This window comes from Lampris incognitus, chromosome 20 (genome assembly GCF_029633865.1).
Source record: "Lampris incognitus isolate fLamInc1 chromosome 20, fLamInc1.hap2, whole genome shotgun sequence".
Classification (NCBI taxonomy): domain Eukaryota; kingdom Metazoa; phylum Chordata; class Actinopteri; order Lampriformes; family Lampridae; genus Lampris; species Lampris incognitus.
The window spans coordinates 23,422,889-23,450,639 of NC_079230.1; the positions used below are offsets into that span (position 1 = coordinate 23,422,889).

General features: G+C 45.6%; 1 protein-coding gene across 1 annotated transcript in view; it reads left to right on the top strand.

Annotated features, from left to right (window-relative positions):
• The window catches only part of LOC130130482 (protein Dok-7-like), a 58,001-nt gene that overhangs the window by 350 nt on the left and 29,900 nt on the right, over positions 1–27,751 (top strand). Inside the window, exons 3-6 of the mRNA XM_056300191.1 lie at positions 3,792–4,022; positions 8,592–8,792; positions 17,838–17,957; positions 27,320–27,418. Coding sequence (XP_056156166.1) covers positions 3,792–4,022; positions 8,592–8,792; positions 17,838–17,957; positions 27,320–27,418 — 651 coding nt within the window. The remainder of the gene's footprint in view (positions 1–3,791; positions 4,023–8,591; positions 8,793–17,837; positions 17,958–27,319; positions 27,419–27,751) is intronic.

Consider the following 27,751-nt stretch of genomic DNA (forward strand, 5'->3'; position numbering starts at 1 on the left):
TGAATACCAAGTGGAACATGACATAACTGCAGACCTCAAATTCACACGCGCGTTGGATGAGGGTCCGGTGCGCCTCGAGCCCACGTGCGGGCAGGTGGCGTTGGACCGCGCGGAGGAGCTAGTCCGCCCAGCGCTGTTCTCCCGCCGCGCTGTTCTCCCGCCACTCGGTGCAGCCCGCACACTCTCCGTCACAGCTCCTCCACGGGGTTCAAGAGCGGTCAGACCGAACTGCATTGTGGACTCGTCGGTTGTGTAAAGTTGGGCAGTTAACCGGTTTACGGCCTCGCGTACCGTTCGTCTTGACCTTTGCTTAGTCGGGTTCGCTGATTAATTGGTTCGTTTTGAAAACAGTGCGGCGTATTATGACGCAATCAGAGTTCAACGACCTCCATTTTGTGACACACACGCACACACGCTTGGAAATGTAATGTGCAATTTCCCTCCCGGGATTAATGACGTAATCTATCGACCAACGAGGGTTTCCAGTTACGTTAGCCGCGTATGCCTCACTATAAATGAGCGTCATATAGGATCGCGGCCCGTCACTCTTCCATGGTGCTCGACGATTGCGCAACAGGGTTTTGTAATGGATGAAATACGGAGAGGTTACTCTCAGCGTTATAGGAAGAAAACAGAACAAAACGTGTGCGGCATGATCCATAGATAAGAGATACATTCCTAACGTGTTTCTCTACCCACAAACATCTGTCCGCTGGCAAATTCACAACCGACCTGATTTAAATCGCCATTTAAAAGCAATGCGCAACGATTTTTACAAACAAATGTTTTTCCTTTTGCACAATTACTCATCATGCTTTTAGCCATTAGCGGTTACGCGGGTCTTGGTTTCTGCACCGGTGTGATAGAGGAAATATTTAACGGCTTTGGGCAAAAACTGGATGCGGGTCCTCATCAAAGCCTGTGATGTTACTGTTATCACAGCTGTCCGCGGGCATGTGTATCAGACGGCGCGTGTGAAGGTGAGAGAGAGAGAAAAGAGAGAGAGAGAGAGAAGAGGGAGAGAGAGAGAGAGAGAGAAAGAGAGAGAGAGAGAAAAGAGAGAGAGAGAGAAAAGAGGGAGAGAGAGAGAGAGAGAGAGAGAAAAGAGAGGGAGAGAGAGAGAGAAAAGAGGGAGGGAGAGAGAGTGAGAGAGAAAAGAGAGGGAGAGAGAAAAGGGAGAGAGAGAGAAAAGAGAGAGAGCGAGAGAGAAAAGAGAGGGAGAGAGAGAGAAAGAGAGAAAAGAGAGGGAGGGAGAGCGAGAGAGAAAAGAGGGAGAGAGAGAGCAAGAGAGAAAAGAGGGAGAGTGAGAGAGAAAAGAGAGGGAGATAGAGAGAGAAAAGGGAGAGAGAGCGAGCGAGAGAGAAAAGAGAGGGAGAGAGAGAGCGAGAGAGAAAAGAGAGGGAGAGAGAGAGAGAAAAGAGAGGGAGAGAGAGATAGAAAAGAGACGGAGAGAGAGAGAGGGCAGAAGCCCCCCTCTCCAAAAGGCTGAGGAAGGGGAGTCTTCTGATTACTGTCTGTTGGAAAATGTCAATCAACAATAATTAATCGGGTGCTCCGTACAGTTTCTGGACCCCATGATAATTTTGCAGTCAAGTCGTAATTGAAGTAATTATCATGATTAAAATAACTACAAAAAAACGGGCAGGGCATGTTTGATTGCATCAGTTAGCTAACTTCATGATTTTATGATTACGGTTAATGATTTTCAACAGACCTGCTGGTATCCTCTTCATCGTCATCGGTTACGGTGCACGATCGACAGGAAGCATTCATCCTTTCATCCCTCCTTTCTCTTTCCTCCTCTGCCTCCACCAAGAGCATACGGGGACTGGATGCATTGCCCATCTGCACACGTGTAATCTCCGCTCACTTGCAGACACCAGACATATAAAATAGAGCAGAGCAGAATACAACTTTATTGTCCAGCCGAGGCCGGAAAATGACCTTTGGTCTCATCAGATACCATGAAAACACCACGTTACATCAGAGAAGGTTGAACCAGTTCATCTGGACACAGCGTTTATTGACAGATACGTTTCATCACTCAACTAAGTGACCTCTCCAGTCTATACTGACTGCAGGTGTCCCCACCCTTATAAACAGCACAGCGCCGAACGACCGAAACCAACGACCAGTTTCATGCAAATCTGGGTGTGGCCATTAACTAGAGTTTCAATGGCCATGTGTATTATTCACAGAAGATTTGGTAATGGTTGCAATCACAGCATTGTAAGATGGCAACAGATGTACTCTAGTTAATGGTCGTTATACATCTGTCCTGTCACCATCTTACAATGCTGTGATTGCAAACATTACCAAATCTTCTGGGAATAGTACACATGGCCTTTGAAAGCTCTAGTTAATGGTCACACTCCTATTTAGATATGAAACTGGTCGTTGGTTTCGGTCGCTAGGCAACTGCTTGCACTGTATCGTTTATAAGGGTGGGGATACCTGCAGTCAGTTTAGACTGAAGAGGTCACTTAGATGAGTGATGAAACGTATCTGTCAATACACGTTGTACCCAGATGAACTGATTCAACTTTCTTTGATTATCTTACCTGGATTACTGAGCATGCACCAAGACATTACATTACATCAGTACAGTAAATCTCATCACATCACACAACAATTTACACAACACACATACAATGTAAAGCATACATTCAATGCAGAAGAGTGCAGATTAATGCGGATTGTTCATCAAATTTATTGCATTAGGAACAAAAGATTCCTCATATATGTTTTTGTTTGCTACCAGTATGCTGCAGCGCCATTCTGAGGGTCTAACTCAGTATAGAGGAGCTGTTTTAGTGTCACTGACGATGGACAACGTTTTTCTTTGTACAGCCGTACTGTAAAGGTCATCCAGCTACTTCTGTCTTTCCTGCTGTTCTGACGATCCTGGCCAGCTTGTTTTTGCTTGTTAGTGTCAAATGTCCACACCAGACAGAGTTATTAAACACAAGAATACTCTGTATCAGGCTGACATGCACTTCTTCCAAAATGTTAGGACTGACCCCAAGCCCTTTCAATTTCCTTGTTACAAACAGTCTCTGACCGGCTTTCTTTCATATAGAATCAACATTATCCGTGAAACCTAATTCGACATCCATGTGTGCTCCTAGATACCTGAAATAGTTGACAATGTCCACAGATTGGTCACAAACTGTGAGCAATGGGGGTGGGTCTGCACAGTTTATAATAAGCTCATTCGTTTTTCCAGCATTTATTAACAGGAAGCTGGATTTACATCAGCGTTCCAGCTTGTAAATCTGGGCAAAGTAATCAGAGACAACATAATTCTTATATAAAAATGTCATCAGCATATTTGAATAGCTTAAAATTGCTCCCCTGCAGTGTCATCTAGTTGGTGTGCACCGAGAATAATAACGGTGCTAGAACGTAACCCTGAGGTGCCCCTGTGTTTAAAACGACCTCATCAGAAAGTGCTCCTTTTTCACTGACTCTCTATGGGCGGTCAGTTAAAAAGTCTTTGACCCACATCGCCCCCGTTTCACCACAGAATCCAGAAGCCATTGCAGGAATACATGTATCTGCATCGTATTAGCAACAGCATGCCAGGTGTCCTTGCTGTTGCATTCAAACTTGAGCAAATGCTAAGAGATACGTATATATAAAAAAACATGGCCTTGCTGTTACGTTCAAACTTGAGCAAATGGAAAGTTATATATATATAAAAAAAAAATCAACAAAAGCCAAGATGAAAGCTGCATTATTCTGTATGACTGTATCTCTCCCCACTTCCTCCCACACCTGGACTCCTATAGATTGCCTCGTGCTGCTGGTTTTTAAGGACAAGTTGGACAAAGTGCAGGGCCATAAAGAGAGAGGCAGCGTCATCCTGGAGGACATCTGCGGCCTGGAGACGGGACAGTGGTTTGAAGGAGTGGGACACACGCTGGCCATCCTTTGTCTGTGCCAGGCGGCTGTGTTGGGCTTCGACAGTAAAGAGGCCCTCCTCGCCTGGGACGTCCGCATACGATACAGCCTCGGGGAAGGTGAGGGCTCTACCGCTTTTCTCATTTTATCAGTCTGTGAATTTTTTACTTCAAACGAACAGTTGCCTGTTGGTTTGCCCAAAGCTACAGAAACCCCGCGTGGGAAAAAAACAAAAACTCCCAAAATACAACAAAAAACTGTCTTTAGTCAAAAACACTTGATGGTACATTAGATACTACACAGTAGATAGACAGACGGACCAGCATACAGATAGATAGATAGATATACAGACAGACAGATATACAGACAGACAGATCGATAAATACATACATAAATACATACAACCATTTTGTTTTTATAATTTTATTTCTAATCATATTTATTATATATAATTATACAACTATTTATAATTGTATACATTGGAGGCATAAATTGTTGTCAACACGGGGCCAGGGCCCTAAAAGGGGGGTCAGGGGGGTGTTGAGATGATGGGAAATTATCGAAAGCTTCAGTCACAAAACATCCAGACATACTAAGTAATTATCCAGCCAAATAAATAACACAAAGTTATCAGCTGATATTATATAAAGTGGTATGATAGCCCTTTTTACTTTCGGTGGATGTGCTATGCTCTCGTATGTCTGGTATAAACTGCACAAAGGCAATAAAGACAGATTTTGTGCTTTGAACATATTTAATTATCACAAACTGTATTTGTGTAGCACCTTTCCTATATGAAATGTAGCTCAAAGTGCGAGAGAAAGAAAATTAAAAGTAATATGAGAGCATATAAAATGATGAAGTATTTGGGGATTACCACCAAAGAACAAATGTTGTTTTTTAAATCCCTTTTATGATTTTATGTTGATAAATGGAATAGCTATCGTGTCTGCTGTTGGGGTGCCGGGGGGATGGGGGGGTTTCCTTGGGGGGTAAAAAGGTCGTCAAATTAATCTTCAGGGAAGCTCTCCAGGGGCTGATGGAGGCCTTTTCTTACAGCATTATTATGATGTAGCTTTGGCTTCAGAAGGAGGCGGAGGTGTGCTACCGACTCATCACTTTACAGATGTTCAAGACGCCGTTTTTGGCAGTCTGGGCTGGTTTATGTGATAGGACGCTGAGGCGTGACAGGAGAAGCTAGGTAGAGGGTGATGGGATGACACGCCAGACAGGTGGTAAAGCTGGGATTCGCTCCGCGGTTTGCACATGAGCCTACATTTAATGTTTTCTACATGACTGAGCCACTAGGACGCCCTGGAAATGTATGTTTTTTTATCAGGGCTGTGAGTGACACCCTGAAATGCTGTCGGGCATCCTTTGTAAAAAAAAAAAAAAGTAATAGCTACAATCAAGTGAGCAGTTAAAGGCTTTCGGTTCTGTACTGCCGAGCTCAGCCTACATGACATTTTCTACTTTGGTCACCATGTCGGATGCTGTGGTCTGTGGCGACTAAACTCTCGGCCTTCCTTGTCCTGAGACGATGCACATTTCACAGTTTGACCGTGACATATACTCATGTTGGCGGCACGGTGGTGCCGTGGTTAACGCGGTCACCTCACAGCAAGAAGGTCCAGGGTTCGAGCCCCGGGATAGTCCAACCTTGGGGGTCATCCTGGGTCGTCCTCTGTGTGGAGTTAGCATGTTCTCCCCGTGTCTGCGTGGATTTCCTCCGGGGTGTCCGGTTTCCTCCCACAGTCCAAAGACCTGTAGGTCAGGTGAATCGGCCAGGTGTGTGTGTGTATGTGTGTGTGTGTGTGTGTGTGGGGGGGGCTCTGTGATGGTCTGGCGGCCTGTCCAGGGTGTCTCCCCGCCTGCCACCCACTGACTGCTGGGATAGGCTAACATACCCGTGACCCTGAGTAAGGATAAGCGACTTGGGTAATGGATGGATGGATGTACCCGTGCTGTCTTCACAAGACAGAAACCAGAAAAAACAAGAACCACACCAAACCAACTGTGTTTGGTTGAGTTTTTATTTTGCCTCGCCGGAGCAACATGCACTCCCCGTGGGTCTCAAAAATACTCATAACCCGTATAAAGGACTCCCCATCGGTCAATGTCAGTGACCACATCTCTTTGGAGGTGTCAGGAAAGAAGATGAGAGGCGAAAAAAGTATGGCAAGTTTTCGTGACTTGACTCAGACGCCTCACGGGTCGCCCTTCACCGCATCACAGTGATTTACGTTTCTGATGCCACCATCCTGCACGATGCTGCGTGGTCCTCCAAGAACTCAGACTGATTCTGATTTGACGTTTGTTGCGGAGAACATGCAATGACACAGTTTGATCATTAAGGGCAAGGTGCCTCATCCATCCATCCATCCATTCATCCATCCATTCATCCATCACCCAAACCACTTATCCAGTTCTCAGGGTCCCGGCTATGCTGGAGCCTATCCCAGCAGTCATTAGGCGGCAAGTGGGGAGACACCCTGGACAGGCCACTAGGCCATCACAGGGCTGACACACACACACACACACACACACACACACACACACACACACACACACACACACCTAGGGACAATTTAGTACGACCGATTCATCTGACATGCGTGTCTTCGGACTGTGGGAGGAAACCCACGCACACACGGGGAGAACATGCAAACTCCACACGGAGGACGACCCGGGACGACCCCTAAGGTCGGACAACCCCGGGGCTCGAACCCAGGACCTTCTCGCTGTGAGGAAACCGCACTAACCACCGCCCCACCGTGTCGCCCCGAGGTGCCCCATATATGAGCAATTATTGTAGAAGTGCTGAAGACAGTTTCTGTGTTGAGGGAGGCATGGCTTTTAGCAGAGCATCCATAACAGTAGAAAAGCAGAGTGTCAGTGCTTAAGTAGCAGACCTACCCAGCTGTCTTCTATAAAACACACCCTGTCATTCACACGTAGTCTGGTTCGATCCCTGAATAGTGCTGCATATGATGGAGTGTAATGAAGTAATGGAGATGTAGCGGCATTGCTCAGCTGCTGGCTGCAGCCCAGCTGCAGCCTTGCGAGGTTACGAACGGCGGTGCAGGAACTGATGTGCCGAATTAAGCCAAAGAACAATGTCACTGACAAGAAACTGGAGCTGAGCCTCAGGCATGTGTGTGTGTGTGTGTGTGTGTGTGTGTGTGTGTGTGTGTGTGTGTGTGTGATGTGTTTTGTTGTGCCGTAGAAGAGGGAAGAATGCTCTTTGACATTCTTTGACACACACCCCCCCCCCCATGAATCTTCCTGAAAAGAAGCGACGACAAGATGCCGCGGGCCAATGTTTACTCGTCTCCGGCTGCATCAGTCTCACCTGGCAGTGTGTTGCCTGCTGTTGTGTCGGCCTGTGACTGACTCCCCTGTACATGCTGCGAGTGATGGACTTAGCTTGTCTCTATTAGGCAGACACAGGGAGCTTCAAGGACATTTGCCTGAACATCGCTGGTGGCTCTTAAAAAACACAGATACGCACACACACAAAGAAACACACACACACACACACACATTTCAAAGTCACACACTGAGACATCGAGGTGGTGAATGAGAGACATCAAAAATGCAGACTAAAGAACTGTGCAACTGGCTATTGTGTGTGTGTGTGTGTGTGTGTGTGTGTGTGTGTGTGTGTGTGTGTGTGTGTGTGTGTGTGTGTGTGTGTGTGTGTTTGTGTTGTAGTACTTGAGCCCAGGACTTTGACTCGAGTCCAGGACCTGATTTTCAGGACTCGTGACTCGACTGATGACTTGGACTTGGACGTGGACTCGGACTCGAGCATTGACTGCATTCGGACTTGGAAGTTGGAGATGAGGACTCGGACTTGTTAAATGATATAGACTGTTTTTGTTGTTGTTAGTTTTCTTGTAATAGGCCCTAATAATTTGGCATAAGATATTGATAGTTATATTAATACCGTAACATTGATCACCACATTCTGGTGATCAATAGCTTTTTTACGGTGCCAGAGTGGAGCCCTGGAGCCCATCTTGGAACTCGACTCAGACTCAACCTTGATGACTCGGACTCGGACTCAGGTAATAGAGACTCGACTTGGGCTCGACTCGGACTCTTCTTTGGGGACTCGGACTCGAACACTGGGGGACTCGAGACTCGACTCAGACAAGGTTTAGTGACTCGACTACAACACTGGTGTATGTGTGTGAGGTGCAGAGACCAATAAGAACACACACAAATACACACACACACACACACACACACGCAGTGCGCCCCCTACAGTCAATATTGGACCTTCGCGGCTCAGACAGGCTTTCCTTTTTGTCTTTGATCTTCAGCAGCAACCCTGATGCAGCTACACAGATATTTACGACAAGGCGTTTGATTGATTGCAGCGGGCCTGAGATCTGAGCCTTTCCCTGCTCGCCTCACTGATCTCCCCCTCCGCGCTCATCTGGTCCCCCTGTCTTTTACTGCCGAGCTAAATCAAAAGCACGCCGGGCTAATCATCTTTAGAACCTAATGGGCTCTTTAATGTTGCTTTGAAAAATGTTGTTTGCTTCATTTACAGGCAAGCGTTTGCTTTACAGCCATCTTCATCTTGATGAAGGCAGACACAGCATGTGCACTTAATGACTCTCATTTAAGAATTTCCCCTTTCTCTTTCTTTTGTTTTTTTTTGGGGGGGGGGGTCTCAGTTCACAGATTTAACGTCGGAGTCTTACCAGGGACCAAATTGGAGAGCGGACCCGCAACCCTTCATTTGTGCAACAACTTGCTCGCCTTGGCTCGGGACGTCCCCCCTCTTATCATTGGACATTGGAACCTTCCGGATCTGCGCAGATATGGACCCGTACCAAATGGATTCGTATTTGAGGGAGGGACACGCTGCGGTTACTGTAAGTTGATTAATGGCTCTGTTGTCCTTGCTATGCTAACTTTTTTTGCGCTGGTCTAGGCCGAGTTATCCATCTTGATGTGATGGCGGACCGTAAAAGGATAATTTATGACCAGAAGATAACGCCTCTGCCCACAAGGGAGATTATTAGGCTGCGAACACACATATTACATAATTGTCCTTCAGCTTATATAATAAGAGGAAACTAAGAAATAAAAAAGACTTGTTCTAAACTGATTTATTACTGTAATTCGGTATCTGACACACAGTGATTAACTACAAAAATGTTATATAAAACACAAAACGTGTTGTTTTGTCCATCAGTTCATATTCTAGAAGCACCCTCGTGTGTTTTAAAGGACAGAAAAACGTTTCGAATAATTTATGATACCTGGATGCGACGCATGCAAGGACGGACATTGTTGAAGCCAGATATGATGCAGAAGCAGCACATTTGGTTTGATTGTGTTGTGACTCACTTGATCGTAAGAGGGGGAAGAGGGAGAAACCTGCATGAGATTATTGCTGGTCTTGATGATGATGTGACTACGAGGGCCTCCATGACGTAAGGATGTCCATGATAATCAGTAACTTTCTATGATACTTGCATCTATAACGCCCTATAAGCATCTATAACACCCTATAAGTGTAGCTATAAGTCATTGTAAGATTCATTATAACCATGTATAGACCCTCACAACACCTTATAACCACCTTTATGATACATTATGTCAATTTAAAACGGATTTATGCATTATAAATATGTCATCATTAGCCTATTTAACTGTCAGATGTCATAATGCATCATAGCCAACTTGTTTTGCTGAAGTTTTGTAGCGATGCATAATGAGACATCAGTGCTATTTCAGTCTTCAGCCATAGCCGTTAGTCATTGTAATACACATTATAGGAAAGTATGGGTGTTATAGATGCAATAGACGCTTATAGGGTGTTATAGATGCTTATAGGGCATTATAGATGAAAGCTTCATAGAAAGTGTTACCAACCATACCATTAAAATACTTCATCATTAATAAAATAAGGGAAGTAACCTACAAACTAATTCATAGATATTACCCAGCTAAAAGCTATCGTAAGAAAATGAAAGATAACATTGAGACATTCTGCTCATTTTGTAACAACGGTAATGAAACCACCTTACATCTATTCTGGACATGCCCATGTACTCAGACATTTTGGAAATATATGTGTGAACGTATCAGGAAATATTTATGTAATGATTTCTCCTCGATGTATTGCTTGGCGGCGGCACGGTGGTGCAGTGATTAGCACGGTCGCCTCACAGCAAGAAGGTCCTGGGTTCGAGCCCCAGGGTAGTCCAGCCTTGGTGGGTCGTCCCAGTTTGTCCTCTGTGTGGAGTTTGCCTGTTCTCCCCGTGTCTGTGTGGGTTTCCTCTGGGGGCTCCGGTTTCCTCCCACAGTCCAAAGACATGTAGGTCAGGTGAATCAGCCATACTAAATCGTCCCTAGGTGTGTGTGTGTGTGTGTGTGTGTGTGTGTGTGTGGGGGAGGGCCTGTGATGGTCTGGCGGCCTGTCCAGGGTGTCTCCCTGCCTGCCACCCACTGACTGCTGGAATAGGCTCCAGCATCCCCACGACCCTGAGATAGATAATGGATGGATGGATGGTTGGTGTTGCTTGGCTTCTATGATGACCGATCTAAAACAAATGAGTACTTTCTAATCAGCCTCATTCTTTTACCAGGCAAATTTCAAATTCACAAATGTAAATTTAGTAACCAAAAAACCTTTATTTATTGTATTTGAACAAGAAGTCCGGCATTATGTCAAAACTATCTCAACTTCCAACAACACCAAAGCTGTTAAAACCCTCAACATGTGTGGACTTTTCAACATCTTTCCATTATGCGTAATGTAAGAGGCGATACCCCTGGCTCCCATTTTCCATGCTGTAGTTCGCTTGTGTTTTTTTGCTGTGTCTGTTGAAGAGTATGGAGTCCTATGTTGTAAGCAAACAATTCTGTGTATTTTTGTGTTATTAAAATTAAATGTTGCAATTAAAAAAAAAAGATGCAACTATCAATATGTCATTATAGTCTGGAAGGCATTGATGATCAGCCTAGTCCCCACTTTGCCTTCAGGTTTTTTTTTTTAATGAGTTCAGTAAAGTGTAAAAACTTTATTAATCTTTACATAACCAAAAAGCAAACAATTAAAGAGCTAACTTTATTCATATTTACATAAACAAACAACAAAGCATTAAAGGTTGGGTGTCCCATCAGAGGAGCAGGAATGCAGGGTGGCTCTCAGTGAGGTGTCTCTAAAAGTAGATCTTCATTAATCTTCTTTACAATCTTGGTGAGGAGGTCTTTCGCTGGAGTGACGGATGAAGCTGTTTCCACAGTCTGATGGACAGTTGTATTTCCAGTACGATTTTTGTAGTTTTGCACTTGAGGGACACAGAGGGGATAAGCTGCTGGAAGAACTATTGAAAGCTCAAACTTGACAAATGCCTCCAGACTGCTGAAGAGAAGATGCACTTGCGTGCCTACACAGCGGACGTCTGAGATAGTCAGCCTCAGAGCACCAAATAATTTCAGCCGGCGCACTTCCTCACCCAGTAAACGACAGCGACTTACCACCAAGCAGCTTTGGGATACCGTTGCTGGTTGGACACCTCTTCACCCGAGCAGTCTCTCCTTCAGTCTACCGGGACAGCAGTTTATGAGCTAAACAGGCATGACACTGCGAGGCTCTCTCAGCTAGATAAAATGTGAAAACGATGTCAGATATATTCAGCTCGGATGCTTCATCTCCATCACACTTTTCAAACACCACCGGTCAACGTCTTATAGAGAAAGCTGTAGACTTGGAAGTTAACCTGCTTTTCCTCAAACTTCCACTCATTAATGCTATGCAGCATGTTGACGTGGTTCTCGAGATCCCGAGTCTCCGTTTTGAGTCTTTTCAGTTTGTCCAGATTGCAAGTCTTCTGTAGTACTTCCAACTTGTGTATTTGTCTTTCATGATCAGCCAATGCTTTTGTTACTACCGCCAGTCCTTGCTCAGCAGAGGCCAGTGTTGGTTTCTTCTAAACCTTTTCTTTCACCTGCATTAAGTTCAGCTTCTAATTCATGAATACAGTCGTCGAGGTTTTTCAGCATCACATCCCCTCTTCAATCCTTCCGCTCAACTTCTGTTGTTCATTCGTACTAGCATGAAGAAGGTTTGAGTACAGGACTTCTTTCATTTCATGTGACTGAACCTTGCTTTTCTTTCTGAAGAAGTCATTTCTTTCTTTTAATTTTCCATCAAAACGTTTCAGCTCTAAGCTCTTCCTCTGTAAAACATCTCATCTCTTCCCAAAGACATGGATTAACATGCCTCAGAAGTTTCCCCCTGTCCTTCCTTTGGGCTTTCAACCCCTCCACCTTCTCTGTGAGGATCAGGTTGTCCACCTCGTAGGTTGTCGCCATGTTTATCTATCTATCTATCTATCTATCTATCTATCTATCTATCTATCTATCTATCTATCTATCTATCTATCTATCTATCTATCTATCTATCTATCTATCTATCTATCTATCTATCTATCTATTTATTTGTTTTCAATTTCCCCCCTTTTTCTCCGCAGTTGTACCTGACCAGTTACCCCGCTCATTTTGAGCCGTCCCGGTCGCTGCGCCACCCCTTCTCTGCCGATCCGGGGCCGCCCCGACAGACCAGAGGAGGCGCTAGTGCAGCGACCAGGACAAATACCCACATCCGGCTTCCCACTCGCAATTGTGTCTGTAGGGACGCCTGACCAAGCCGGAGGTAACAAGGGGATTCGAACCAACGATCCCCGCTTCGGTAGGCAACAGAATAGACCGCTACGCTACCCGGACGCCCCCGGTTGCCGCCAGGGTTGTGTGGGGGAGGCGGCTGGTAGGATGACGTCACATCCTGTGGCACCGACCAACGCAGGAAGCAGGTTCATTCTGAGATGGATTTTTTTTCCTTCTAATTTTTCAATCTGAGAAGTTCGCCAGGAAACTTGTCTCACCGTCGCAGCGAAAACAGAAACCACAGTGGCTTCTTTCACTCTTGAAAAAAAGGACATTTCGATAGCTAAAGTTATTACAGCGCTATTACTTCAGGTAACGCGTGGACTCACGCAGCGAACCGAGGAGTCGACAACAACCGAAATGATGACTTTTGATAACAGTGCTGTGCAAAACAGAAAAAAAATAAATGCAAAAAAGCAGCAACAACAACAAATCTGACTGGGGGAAAAAAAGTATTATAGGTGTAAACCACTAATAACACACGTTAGCTCCTAGCTAACGGGTCTGACCCTTTAGACGAGCGGTTAGTGATGTCGCCTTGTGGTGCAGTACACGCCGTATCGAATCCCGCACCGGGCAAGAAAATTACCGGTTACATTGGGATGATGGCATGAGAAAAAAAACAAGAGAAGTGAGGAAAAATATTCTGGTGCAATGTGATTTTTCAGCCAGTGGTTTTATGTTGGCTAAACGGCTTCTACTCCTCCAGAATCTCGCCACATCAAGAATGTTTTTCTGCTTCACTCGTACTTTGTTGGCTAGCCAGCTTCTATTATCTCATTAGCTAATTAGAGACTAGAGACGCATTTCTCCAGTATTCGCTGGCTGCAGCTCAGTGCCGGTCCATTTTTAACAGATATTCGTGTGTGCGTATGAACGAGAGCCTCTTTCCCACCAGCCACGCTGGTATTTTGTGAAGCGCTGCAAAGATTCCAGAAAAAAACAAACAAACAAATAAACAAACAAACAGCAGTGGCGCTCGACTAGCGACCAAGTGGACAGCGGTGACACGTGTCATGTTGGCGCCACAACTTCAGCGAATGGATGCTGAGCAGCTGAGGCGAGGCGAGACAGGGCGTGTGGGTGTAGTCAGAGAGCTGATGACGCTGCATCGATCATCTTTTGTCGTGTGCTCAACTCTGATCGCACTGGACGAGTTCAGGTGTTTTATTGTATTGCAGCTTAACCTCTGCAGCGCCCGGATGTTGCCCGTGGGACCAACAACAATACAACGAAACAGACCGGAAACAAAACAACCCTCTGGTTCAAGCTAAAAGCAGTGTCGTAAAGATTTAAATAAAAGTAATGGGTCGGTTGTGCATGGACGTTACTTAATGGTCCCCCGGCGGGTGTTTATGTGCTGTTCATAGCACAAGTTTTATTTCTAACTTATCCCGTGTTGATAAATTAATGTAGTTACAGAAACGACCGACTTGGAATCCATTACGAAGCCATTCATCAGGCCCGTATAAAGTCTCTGCGTGAGCTCGTCTGTGGGGGATACCGAACCCAGCGGCACACACTTACATTCAGCTCCTTCACAGTAGATGCCAGCATTCAATCAACGCTGCTTTTATCTGACATCTCATTGCTTTCTGTTGAGGTAGCGGGGGGGGGGGGGGGGGGGGCGAAGGAGTTTGGCATTTGGCTGTGTGTGTGTGTGTGTGTGTGTGCGTGCGCGCATGCACGCGTTTTGTTTTTGTTTTGTTTTTTTGGGGGGGGTATTAAAATCATTACGCCCATGGATAATTTACTTTGCAGCAGACTTTCGGCCCAGCTGGCATTTTTCGTTGCACAGAGAATTAATGTCAGCGTTAGCAGTGAAGGGGATCAATGGACGCGTGCGTTGCGGTGCTCAGGGCCGCTAGGCTTCAGACAGACGCGCTGAGGAGCTGCTCGCCGGGCTCGCAATGAAATAAAACCCGAGACTTCGGGTTTCCTTTTTTTTCGTGTTCATTGGGTTTTGCCTTGATGAACTTGGCAGATAGCAGACGCGAAAACATCTGTTTTATAGCCAGAGACTCGAGCACATAGTGTTACCTCCCGTGCAAGACGTGACGAAATGTGCTGTTTTTAATTGTACTGAGTTGTGTTTGTAGTTATTGGAGTTGTGTTTGTACTTATTGGAGTTGTGTTTGTACTTATTGGAGTTGTGTTGGTACTTATTGGAGTTGTGTTTGTTCTTATTGGAGTTGTGTTTATACTTATTGGAGTTGTGTTTGTACTTATTGGAGTTGTGTTGGTACTTATTGGAGTTGTGTTTGTACTTATTGGAGTTGTGTTTGTACTTATTGGAGTTGTGTTGGTAGTTATTGGAGTTGTGTTTGTACTTATTGGAGTTGTGTTTGTACTAATTGGAGTTGTGTTGGTAGTTATTGGAGTTGTGTTTGTACTTATTGGAGTTGTGTTGGTACTTATTGGAGTTGTGTTGGTACTTATTGGAGTTGTGTTGGTACTTATTGGAGTTGTGTTGGTACTTATTGGAGTTGTGTTTGTACTTATTGGAGTTGTGTTTGTACTAATTGGAGTTGTGTTTGTACTAATTGGAGTTGTGTTTGAGCAGCACATTGGCCGCACCACGTGGCCGTGATGAGGTGCGTTGCGGCGCGCGTCTTGGAACAGACATTAAAGGGGGGCGCGACAGAAAACGCCGGATAGCCCGCGAGATCACAGCGTCCACGAGCCGGCACGGCAACATGAGCCTGCCGCATGCCGCGCGTGATTTATGTAGCGAGGTTCATCTCGCGGCTGCAGAGATCTGACTGGACACTGGGAGGGTCACGCGACAGTTGCCATGTCAAGTTAGGGCAAAGTAAAGGAAAAGCAAAAGCAAGCCCGGAGAGGCTGTGTGCTGTATGTGTATGTGTATGTGTATGTGTATGTGTATGTGTATGTGTATGTGTATGCGTATGTGTATGTGTATGTGTATATGTATGTGTATGTGTATGTGTATGTGTATGTGTATATGTATGTGTATCTGTGTCTGTATGTGTATGTGTATGTGTATGTGTATCTGTGTCTGTATGTGTATCTGTATGTGTATGTGTATGTGTATGTGTGTGTCTGTATGTGTATGAGAAGATGCTCATGTGTGTTGAAGGGCAGCATGCCGGGGATATGTAATCTCGGCACAGTTTATCCACAGCAGATGGGGAAGTGGGTCGACGGTGTTATTGGACCTCTCACGTCTGGCTAACAGAGCAGCGGACCAGTCGACTCACTTGTTTTTATTTTTTTATTTTTTGTCCACCGTATAGTCTTTACAGTTTAAACCATATACCATGGACAGAACAGCACTCCAGATTTTCAGCCATGCAAGACACGAAGGCTTCCTGTAGAAAAATGACATTTCTACTTGGGAAAAAAAACCAAATAACATAAGCGATATACTTTTAAGACAGAGATGGCGTCTGGGTAGCGTAGCGGTCTATTCCATTGCCTACCAACACAGGAATCGGCGGTTCGAATCCCTGCGTTACCTACAGATACAGTTGGCCGTGTCTGCGGGTGAGAAGCCGGGTGTGGGTATGTGTGCTGGTCGCTGCACAAGCACCTCCTCCTGTACAGGGGGGCAAGGGAAACTGGAGGGACTAGCGTGATCCTCCCATGCCCTATGTCCCCCTGGCGAAACTCCTTACTGTCAGGTGAAAAGAAGCGGCTGGCGACTCCACATGTATTGGAGGAGGCATGTGGTAGTCTGCAGCCCTGGAGGCTCAGAAGAGTGGGGTAATTGGTCGGATACAATTGGGGTGAAAAAAGGGGGGGGGCAGGGATAAAATAGGCATCTCAATCAAGGTGAAATAATGGCAGAAATTCCCCTCACATCTTTGATGAGCATCCACAAGAACCTCGGTGTGATTGAGTTTGGCCCCGTTCACATTTGTATCTTCAGGATTGAAAACCGGAGTTGAGTTCCGTTTTGTTCATGTTTTGTGTCCACACACACACAACACACACACACACACACACACACACACACACACACACACACACACACACACACACCACATATGTGTAGGACCAAGAACACTCATGTGTGAACGAGTAACCGCACTTGCTCCTGTATTTACAGTGCTGGCAGTAAGTTCGCTTCTGCCACCGAGACTGCAGTTCCTTTTCCCTTCGAGATGAACTGGTCATGTGTGTGCCGGGTGGGCTGTGCTGGGCTGGTGGGCACAGCGTGAGGGGTCCACTTGGTTTGTTTTGATTCCACATTGTATTTGCACTCAGTCACGGACTGGGGCAGGTTTTTTTTTGCACCTGTTCTTTGTCGGGGAGGCTTGTTTGTTTGCAGCTTTAAAGCTTTAGTGGCCAGCGAGCAGCCGACGTTGAATCACTCTACCGCCCAAATCATTAAACATGTTTGTGCATCCTCTCGTAAAACGAGAGCTAAAACCAAAACATGTGCTGGGAAAGCTCTGGGAGTCTCAGACGGTCTGCGCCACGGACCACCATATGAGCAACTACTTCTAACTTTGTAAGAGCCGTATGTGTGGGAAAACCGGGACATCTGTCTTCGGTGTTGGTCAGTACTGACGTCGGGGTGGCCTTTGCCGATGACCTCTGACCTGGGGGGTGTTTGGAATGTGATTGAGGCCAGCGCTGACATGGGTGGTCTGAGGAACGGGCGGCATTAAAGGACCCTTTTCTAGGTGACATTACGGTGACAGACTGCAGGTTGGGTAGTTAGACAGTTCGCAGGGGGTTGGGGGGTTGGGGGTCAAAGGTCACGGGAGCATGGCAGATGGCCCCTGAATCTTCATATCACCGTGTGATAACATTTTAAACATGCATATATGCACCATTTGATAACAATTATGAAACAGAAATAGAAGTGTAATGCGGAATGGGAGTTTTTAAACAGGAAGAAGTTTTCAGTTTGGCTGGAGATGTTCACTGACTTAAACAGACACTTTAAAAATGTGGCCACAATATTGTTCTGAAGGTTTTAGCCTGATAACTGTGTGGGTCATAGCAGTGTGTCTATCTTTTCACATTCTGTATATGCATCATATGCATTGTCTCTCATGCAAACCGCTTGCAGATTGAATGATTGATTGACTAATTAAGCGGTTGACGGTTGGTTGGTTGGTTGGTTGGTTGGTTGGTTGATTGATTAATTGACCTGGCAGAAAGCTCTCTTGACGGTGTGGACTGTAATAGTGCATATGTGCCTGCCCCCGAACCGAAGGGCAGAAAAGACAAGACATAGTAACTTTCAAACTGTGTGTTTCCTACAGGGGCTGGAGTTTTCTTCCTGGCGTCTGCGGAGAGCGAGCAGATCAGCTTTCTGTTCGACTGTATCGTCCGAGGTATCTCCCCCACCAGAGGCCCTTTTGGAGTGCGGCCAATCCTGCCGGGTCAGTACCAGAGGTGTTTAACGCTGTTTAGCAAGGAGGGACTGGAAAACGCAGCCGACTCCCAAGAAATCTGTGCAGACCGGAGAGGGCAAAGTTGCCGTGAAGTATGTTGAGGGAAGTGTGCGACCAGCTAAAGTTATCCACATAATCTATAAGATTAGTAGCGTGGCAGAGCGGCGCAGTTGTTACACAAACCGTAAGCATAAGGTCCCATGTTAAATCCCATCTAAACAGCAAAAAGGGTCCATCTGCTTCAATGGGATCAGTGGAAATGTTACCAAGAAAAAAACCAAATCCCTTCCTCTTTCTGAGTTATGCAGGACCGATAGCTAAATGCCTAAATTGTTCTCATTAGGCGTGATTTGGTCTGTTAGTTTGGGCTAAGTTTGTACTGAACAGTTGCAGTCTTAATTTTAGCAAATGTCGTTCTGGTTTCACACATCCAGGGGGATTTACCAGAGCTGCCCGGCATCTCGCTCCGCCGTATGCAGCCTTCCTGGAATGAAACCGATTTGGGCTCGGTAGAGAATGGGCCATAGGATACCATACAGCGTTCTTTGATGCTTTGAAACTATGACTGACAGCTGTTTTACATGTAATTGAATTATGCCCTGAAACAAACTTTAATTTTAGTCAATGCAAATTGCAATCCCCCTTCTTTGATGTACTATGGCAAATGCATATGATTGGGTCACCTTAAACATACAGTACAAGGATAGAGGTATATATAGCAACTATAGCAACTTTTATTATAGCAACAAATCCGATTAAATCATCTATGTATATCTGACAGTAGGGCACTGCTACTGAGAGAGGTGCCGGAGATCTGGCTGCTGGTTTTCCTGGTGCAGGCTTCCACTTGGATTTCATCTTGGTCAAATGATTGACGTACACTTATTGACAGGGTCTCGATCAATAAGGTGTTGTGATGGCGACGATTTGAAAGCAAACTGTTAGCACGATAGGATATGCCTCTAAGGATCAATGAAATATTCATAATTTCTCCATTGTAATATTACAATATAACCGGGCGTATACCTCAAGCCTCAAGTCCTGCCATGCTGACGTTCAGCATCTCTGATCCTCTTGGGACTGGTCTAGTCACTGGTCTGTTGTAGAGAAGTTGAATGAAAAGCACTGGACGCAGCGTTTTTATTCCCAGCTAGGGAATAAAAATGTGTCAGAACAGAGTGGGAGTTAAAAGTGAAAGAAAACGCCAACACGGGGAAAAGCAGAGACGCTTACAGCCGAGGATGTCCCGATCTGATGCTGAGAGATCAATATTGGAGCCGATCAATTGATCAGTATCAGCTGTATTAAGCCCGAGTATTCAACTCATTTACTCTAGTACGATTAGCAATATGACAGTTTAAGAATACTCCATTAATGGTAAAAGTCCTGCTTTCAAAATTTCACTTAAAAATAACATATTAACAGTATCAGTACAAGTATCCAAAGTAAAAGTACTCGTTCCCTTTCAGAGTACCAAATTATTTATTAATCTGTCAGCAATATTTTGATGTTGTAGCCGGTCTGACCAGTTCATATACTGTTGGATAGTTTAAAATATCATCTATACATCATGTCTTATGATCTTATCGTATGTTTTGCATATAAAATCTTACTCTGCACAGTAACTAGTAACTACACAGCCATCAGATAAATGTAGTGGAGTAAAAAAGTGCAATATTTCTCTTTGAAATGTAGTGGAATAAAAGTATAAAGTCTCACAAAATGGCGGTACTCAAGTAAAGCGGCAGTACCTAACGCACTGTGCTGAAAGCAGTAGTTGAGTAAATGTCCTTTGCACCTCTGTCAAATTCTCATCCTTTGTTCATTTCACCCCTTGTGCCAGCTGTCGTATAGGTGTCGTAAGTTATTCACAACTTGTGCAAGCCACGCACATGTAACGTTAACAAGTGGCTAAACCATCTGCAGTGACGAAGATTTTAAATTGGGAAATGAAAGCAGCCCAACAGCCTCTTGTAATGTCTGCAATGCCAGTGTGTCATGAGGCGGCAATAATGGAGCCACTTTCAACATGACTAATATAGGACGCATGAAGAAATCATCAGAAGGGATATGAGTTCACGTGTTACTGTTTGGAGAGTCCTTGTCTGTTTGGGCCAGTGCTTTTCCTTTTGCAAGCGCTGTTGTATTCAAAATAGTTTTACAGTTTGCTTACTTTTTTGTTTTATTCCAAATAAATAAGTAAACGACAAACAATTAACCGACAGCTGTGATACTATTTTTTTTTCTTTACGCTAGTTCATTGTCAAGCATGTCATACCTGAATTGGATCAGTTCTACTGACTTCATTGTAAACCTCAGGTTGTAAATACAGCTGTATTACGCAGGAAAATATAAATATCGGCAAATATAATATTAATATTAAAGCGGATATTCTAGGGTTGCCAACTTCCTAAAACGGAAATAAGGAACACTGAAGGGGGGACTACATGACCTTACACTGTATTACCAATAACAAATATTTGATTATTGCATAATGTTCCTCCTATGGTTTTCCCCCGATGCATGTTGTTTGATGTCACAAATTCCTCCGTGACTAATGGAAAAAACCAGGTGGCAGGTGGTGCAGTTGGTCTTGTACACATTCTCACTCAGGCATCCCAGCCATTCTTCTACTACTATTACTACTACTACTACTACTACTACTGCTACTATGACTTTCGGCTGCTCCCGTCAGGGGTCGCCACAGCGGATCTTCCGTTTCCATTTCTTCCTGTCCTCTGCATCTTCCTCTGTCACACCAGCCACCTGTATGTCCTCTCTCACCACACCCATAAACCTCCTCTTTGGCCTTCCTCTTTTCCTCTTCCCTGGCAGCTCCATATTCAGCATCCTTCTCCCAGTATACCCAGCATCTCTCCTCCACACATGTCCAAGCCATCTCAATCTTGCCTCTCTTGCTTTGTATCCAAACCATCCAACTTGAGCTGTCCCTCTAATATAATCATTCCTAATCCTGTCCTTCTTCGTCACTCCCAATGAAAATCTTAGCATCTTCAACTCTGCCACCTCCAGCTCCGCCTCCTGTCTTTTCGTCAGTGCCACTGTCTCCAAACCATATAACATAGCTGGTCTCACAACCATCTTGTAAACCGTCCCTTTAACTCTTGCTGGTACCCTTCTGTCGCAAATCACTCCTTTATACCTCTGTAGTTGCCATAGTTTTGCTCTTTACCCTTATTCTTGAAAATCGGTACCAGTATGCTTCTTCTCCACTCCTCAGGCATCCTCTCACTTTCCAAGACTGTGTCAAACAATCTAGTTAAAAACTTCATTGCCATCTCTCCTAAACATCTCCATGCCTCCACAGGTATGTCATCTGGACAAACTGCCTTTCCACTCTTCATCCTCTTCATAGCTTCCCTCACTTCCTCCTTGTTAATCCACCGCACTTCCTGATTCACTATCCCCACATCATCCAACCTTCTCTCTCTCTCTCTCATTTTCTTCATTCATCAGCCCTTCAAAGTACTCCTTCCACCTTCTCAACACACTCTCCTCACTTGTCAGCACATTTCCATCTCTATCCTTGATCGCCCTAACTTGCTGCACATCCTTTGCAGCTCGGTCCCTCTGTCTAGCCAATCGGTACAAGTCCTTTTCTCCTTCCTTAGTGTCTAACCTGTCATACAACTCACCATACGCCTTTTCCGTTTCCTTTGCCACCTCTCTCCTCACTTTATGCTGCATCTCCTTGTACTCCTGTCGACTTTCTTCATCTCTCTGACTATCCATCTTCTTTGCCAACATCTTCCTCTGTATACTTTGCTGTACTTCCTCATTCCACCACCAAGTCTCCTTGTCTTCCTTCTTCTGTCCTGATGATACACCAAGTCCCTTCCTAGCTGTCTCCCTCACTATTTCTGCAGTGGTTGCCCAGCCATCCGGCAACTCTTCATTACCACCAGGTGCATGTCTTAACTCCTCCCTGAACTCCACACAACAGTCTTCCTTCTTTAACTTCCACCATTTGATCTTCGGCTCTGCCTCCACTCGCGTCCTCTTCTTGGTCTCCAAAGTCATCCTACAGACCACCATGTGATGCTGCCTAGCTAGGTTCTCCCGTCACCACCTTGCAGTCTCCAATCCCTTTCAGATCGCGCCTTCTATATAAGATATAGTCCACCTGTGTGCACTTTCAATCACTCTTGTACGTCACCCTGTGTTCCTCCCTCTTCTTGAAATATGTATTCACCACAGCCATTTCCATCCTTTTCGCAAAATCCACCACCATCTATCCTTCCACATTTCTCTCCTTGACACCATACCTACCCATCACCTCCTCATCACCTTTGTTCCCTTCACCAACATACCCATTGAAGTTTGCTCCAATCACCACTCTCTCCTCCTTGGGTACACTCTCCACCACTTCATCCAACTCACTCCAGAATTCCTCTTTCTCTTCCATCTCACACCCAACTTGCAGGGCATATGTGCTGATCATGTTCATCATCACACCTTCGATTTCCAGCTTCATAGTCATCACTCTGTCCAACACTTTCTTCACCTTCAACACACTTTTGACATGTTCTTCAGAATTACTCCTACCCAATTTTTCCTCCCATTCGCACCATGGTAGAAGAGTTTGAACCCACCTCCGATACTCCTTGCCTTACTCCCCTTCCACCTGGTCTCTTGCACACACAGTATACCTACCTTTCTGCTTTTCATCATATCAGCCAGCTCTCTCTCTTTACCCCAGTCATAGTACCAACATTCAAAGTTCCAACTCTCACCTCCACACTCCTACCCTTCCTCCTCTCCCGCTGCCTCTGGACATGCCTCCCCCCTCTCCTTCGCCCAACAGTAGCATAGTTTCCACCGGCACCCTGCTGGCCAACAGTACCGGTGGCGGTCGTTGGTAACCCGGGCCTCGACTGATCCGGTATGGAAATCTGACTTATGATCCGCATATTTGATTTGGCAAAGATTTAATGCCGGATCCCCTTCCTGACACAACCCTCCCCATTTATCCAGGCTTGGGACCGGCACTAAGAATGCACTGGCTTATGCATCCTCAGTGGCTGGGTTGATGGCTCAATGGCTGCATCCCAGCCATTGGTAATCATTGCTAATCATATTCCCATTCCCTTCTGTATTTTTGAAATCTCTTTCTTTTTGCCGGTGGACTGTGCTCGCAGGTTGCCATTTTTTAAAATCTTCCATCGCTGTCAGGCGTATCGTAGCATGAGTGACAGCACTCCTCACTGGTCATGAGTCACGACCAATGAGAAGCACGTTCTCTGTTAGGTAGTGGAACACACATGACAGACAGGCGGAGGGGTAACAATGCAGGGTTTCCTTCTATCTCACACAAATCGCCCCGTCTTAATCATGTAGCCTGTAATATTTCTCTGCACTGAATCGATTCTCAAAAATACGGAACAAAGCGCTTCCCGTGTCAGTTCAATATGCAACACGTCTTTTAGTTTCCAATTTACGGGATGATCTAGATTTGTATTGGGCGGATGGTAAACCCAGGATACTCACTGTTACAGGGGTTTGATCGCATTGGGGGCCAAAGAAACTCAGTCAAAATGCTCCTGCTGAAAACCCCCGGGACTGGACACAGTTCAGTGAACTAGCAGCGATCTCATAACCTCATTTCCTGTCACGTTTCATGGATGGTGTCTAATACTGACGTGATAACGTCAGTAATGACAGCGACCACGGCAAGCTTTTCTGGCTGCTGTCAGAATGTAGTCGCCACCATTTTCTGAACCCCATCCAGCACCGAGTCTCAGTGTCCTTTCCAAATGCCAACATTGAGGTTTTACCGAACCTTTTTTGTTTGTTTGTTTGTTTGTTTTTTTGTGTTTACATTTTCTGCTGCCCCGTTTATCTGGGAAGCTTTTGATTCTCCAGACTTGAAATTTTCGGATTTCATGTTTAAGTGTCTGAGAGCTAATAAGGAAAGGTGGATTTGGACAGCTGTGGGCTTGTGGGTATTCCTGTTCTTACACATCTCACCGGCCCAATCAGACGCTGGGTTCAGACTCCTATTATTGTTGTGTAATCGTGTGTGTATGTGTGTGTGTGTGTGTGTGTGTGTGTGGTAGGAGGGGTCAAAGTCACAGTTCACACAAGCAGAGCACCCGAACCCCTCTAATCACTCGGGGTATGTTTGTAACATCATCCAGAGGATTCCACTGTCCTCCATCTCTTAAGCCCCCACACCACATGCACACACACGCATGCACACACACACACACACAGCCAGTTGCACAGCTCTTAAGTCCACCCTCCCTTTCCCTCATTTTTACTCTCTCTTGCTCACCCCCCGCCCATGCCCTTACATATGACGATGTGTGTCCCTGCATGAATGCCTTTCCATAGCCCCCCGCCCTCTCTCTTCTCTCCTTTTCTCTTATTTGTTTCGTGTCTTAACAGCCCTGTCTCACTCACCCACCCAGTGTTCCCAATCAAAGCTCTCACTCTCTCTCTCTCGCTCTCTCTCTCTCTCTCTCTCTCTCTCTCTCTCTCTCTCTCTCTCTCTTTCTAGTTTGATTAATTGCTTGCTCTTATGTTCCCTGGCCCACTTATCAGTTTGTCACCCTTCTAACTCGTTGTGCCCACCCCCCCCCCCCCTCTCTCTCTCTCTCTCTCTCTCTCTCTCTCTCTCTCTCTCTCTCTCTCTCTCTCTCTCTCTCTCTCTCTCTCTCTCTCTCCCTGTGTATGTTTAAATGCTTTTCTCTAGGGGAGCAACGTTACTCTCAGCAGTATACTGTATGATCAACACTTTAATTTGAGTGCTCGGGGACAACTAACTGGTGACAAGAGACCTCAGACAGCCAGCGGGGCAGTTTGTCCCGGTTGGTTTCTTCTCATTGGTGGAAGGATGAGCTGTTATCAGATAATACGAGTCCCTTAACATACGAAGTGGTTTTTAGTCTATTATAGATAGTCTGTGTAGTACATGTAGGCCACATGGCTCTCGGAGACATGCCCAGATCAGAAAATCGACGCTGCAATGGCACTGTGTGACCTTGGTGGTCCAAGGCTACATGAGATCCTCACACAACTACAATCCTTAGCCACCAGTGGCTTAGTGGTGTGTGTGTGTGTGTGTGTGTGTGTGTGTGTGTGTGTGTGTGTGTGTGTGTGTGTGTGTGTGTGTGTGTGTGTGTGTGTGTGTGTGTGTGTGTGTGTGTACCATGTAGGCCCACATGGCAGTGCTATTAATAAACATTGTAGTAGAGCACAAACATTGCAAAGGTGGTCCCGTGTGACCCCTGTCTATGCCCCTTCAAAAGACACACACACACAGACACACAATAGGAAAAGTGAATTAAAACATCTCTTAGGCTGCTTATGCATTAATTTGTGTCTTATTCATGCTTTATTCTCATGTTTATCATGTAAATGTGGATGTAAACCAAGATGTTTTACAACATATTGTTTACATGTTTATCATGTAAATATGAATGTAAACCAAGATGTTTCACAACATCTTGTTTACATGTTTATCATATAAATATGGATTAAAACAAGAAGTTTCACAACATCTTGTTTACATGTTTATCATATAAATATGGATGTAAACCAAGAAGTTTCACAACATCTTGTTTACATGTTTATCATGTAAATATGGATGTACACCAAGATCAAGTGGAGGTCCTTTTGGTTATGTATGGAGCAATTTAGTGCATGTGCGTGCGTGCGCGCGCGCGTGTGTTGTCACAGCTGTGTGTCACCTCTATGCAGAATGCTCAGCTGGGTCACATTTGATCCGGCGTCTTAGTGACGTAAGCGAAGCTGTCATGGCTAACCTTGTTACTAACCACCTCTAAGATTTACTACCGCATCAACAGAGGCGGGTCGCCAGTAGCGGAAGGTGCGTGGCATCAGCTCTGGTGAAGGCTATCCGCGGTGGTGTGGCGGTGTAGCTGCCAATGTTGAACCACCACTCTGGGGGGTATTTGGACCTTTCTGTGTTTGTTTTGCACGCCTTGCCTTGTGGCGCAGCTTGAGTTGTATGAGCTTCATAACGGAATGATTAACATGTCCGTTAAGGTCACAGGAATCAAGGGTTTTTCAGTGTGTCTGGTATCTACAAGAAACAAGTGATAAAAAAGGATAAATACTGTAGCGAATTCGGGGGACAACGCAGCCACAGGAACTGCCGCGGCCGGGACGCGAACCCGTATCGCCCGCACCGCAGGAGGGATCGCTAACCGCTAGACTAAAGGGTCAGACCCGCCAGCCAGCGGCCAGCGTGTCTTCTTATCCATGCACGTTACAATACATTTAAAAAAACCCGTAAATGTTGACTCCATCTATCATCTCAACTCTCAATTCGGGTTACCTTCTTCCGGTGTACAGTTGAGGTGCCCCAAAGTCAAGCCAAACAAAAACACGGATTTATAGACCTCATGGTGGTTGCTTTCCTTAATTCAGAGCTGAGGAGGTTTTATAAGTTGTTTCATAAATTGTGCAGGGCGTCCGGGTAGCGTAGCGGTCTATTCTGTTGCCTAACCAACACACGGACCGCAGGTTCGAATCCGGTTTGGTCGGGCATCCCTACAGACACAATTGGCAACTCATTATGTGTCCTGGTCGCTGCACTAGCGCCTCCTCTGGTCGGTCGGGGCGCCTGTTTGGAGTGAAGGAGGAGCTGGGAGGAATAGGTGACTGGCCAAGTACAGTTGGGGAGAAAAGGGGGTGTTGTGTATTCATCATAGCTACATTTGCACATGTGGGGGGGACTCAAAATGTAAACTTTAAAGCTGCTACGAGGAGTTTCCCCCCTTTCTTACCAGTCTCGGTTTAGCCGTGATGACTCCGTATGACCGACAAAATCAAAGGAGGCCATCAGTGAGAAGATGAGATGTTGTTATATAATGATCTCAAATGTTTGTCTCCGGGAGGGGTCCCCTGAGAAATCTGACAAAACGATGTACGGCACACAGACGGGACACGTCGCCACAGTTAGACACACATGACCTCATGGCTGTGTGTCTTGTAAACAGATGGTTTTTTTCCAAAATACCACGACATTAATCACGTTTCTCTTCTGAACAAACACACCAGCTCCCACGGGCTGAACGGAGGGAGAGCTCTGTTACGAAAGGCGACGGCTCATGAGAAATGAGGTCGTCAGTGAATCACTACCGCGTTTGTCCACAAGGGCGCGCGAAGTCAACAGAAATACAAAGGCCCTCGCTGCAGCTTTAATTGCTTGGTTGTGTCCACTGGTTCACTGCACTGTCCTCACTGTTGTCATGAGTAATTCTTGTATTTCTCTTTCTCCTGTTGTGTCATTGGTATGACGCTACAACACCAGTTGCTCATGCAGGACTAATAAAGTTGAACTTTGACCCTTTCTCTGGCAGACCCCAGTGGCAGCCAGGCGTATTCAGAGGAGAGGGCCAACCACGAGGCGCAGGAGTTGGAGAAACGACTGAGTTTGCTGTCACACCAGAGCAGTACAGGTAGGACGTGTCAAGACATAAAGTTCCCTTTTCCCTTTACAAACTGTCGTCAGATCTCATTAAAAGACCCCCCACCCCACCCCCCGTCCCACCCACCCACCCACCCACACACACACACACACACACACACACACAGCAGTCTCTGTTCTCTTTTTCAAAGTCAGGGGAATTGAATTAAAACTCCATAAATGTACAATTAACTGCCCTGTCAAAACAGTGCCAAAAGGCCAAGTCAGACATTTTAAAGCTGAAATCCACGACTTCTTCTATCTGTCCCTCCATCTGACAGTGAGAACTACTGACCAGGTGTAGCAGCCATTGTGGCTGGTGTGC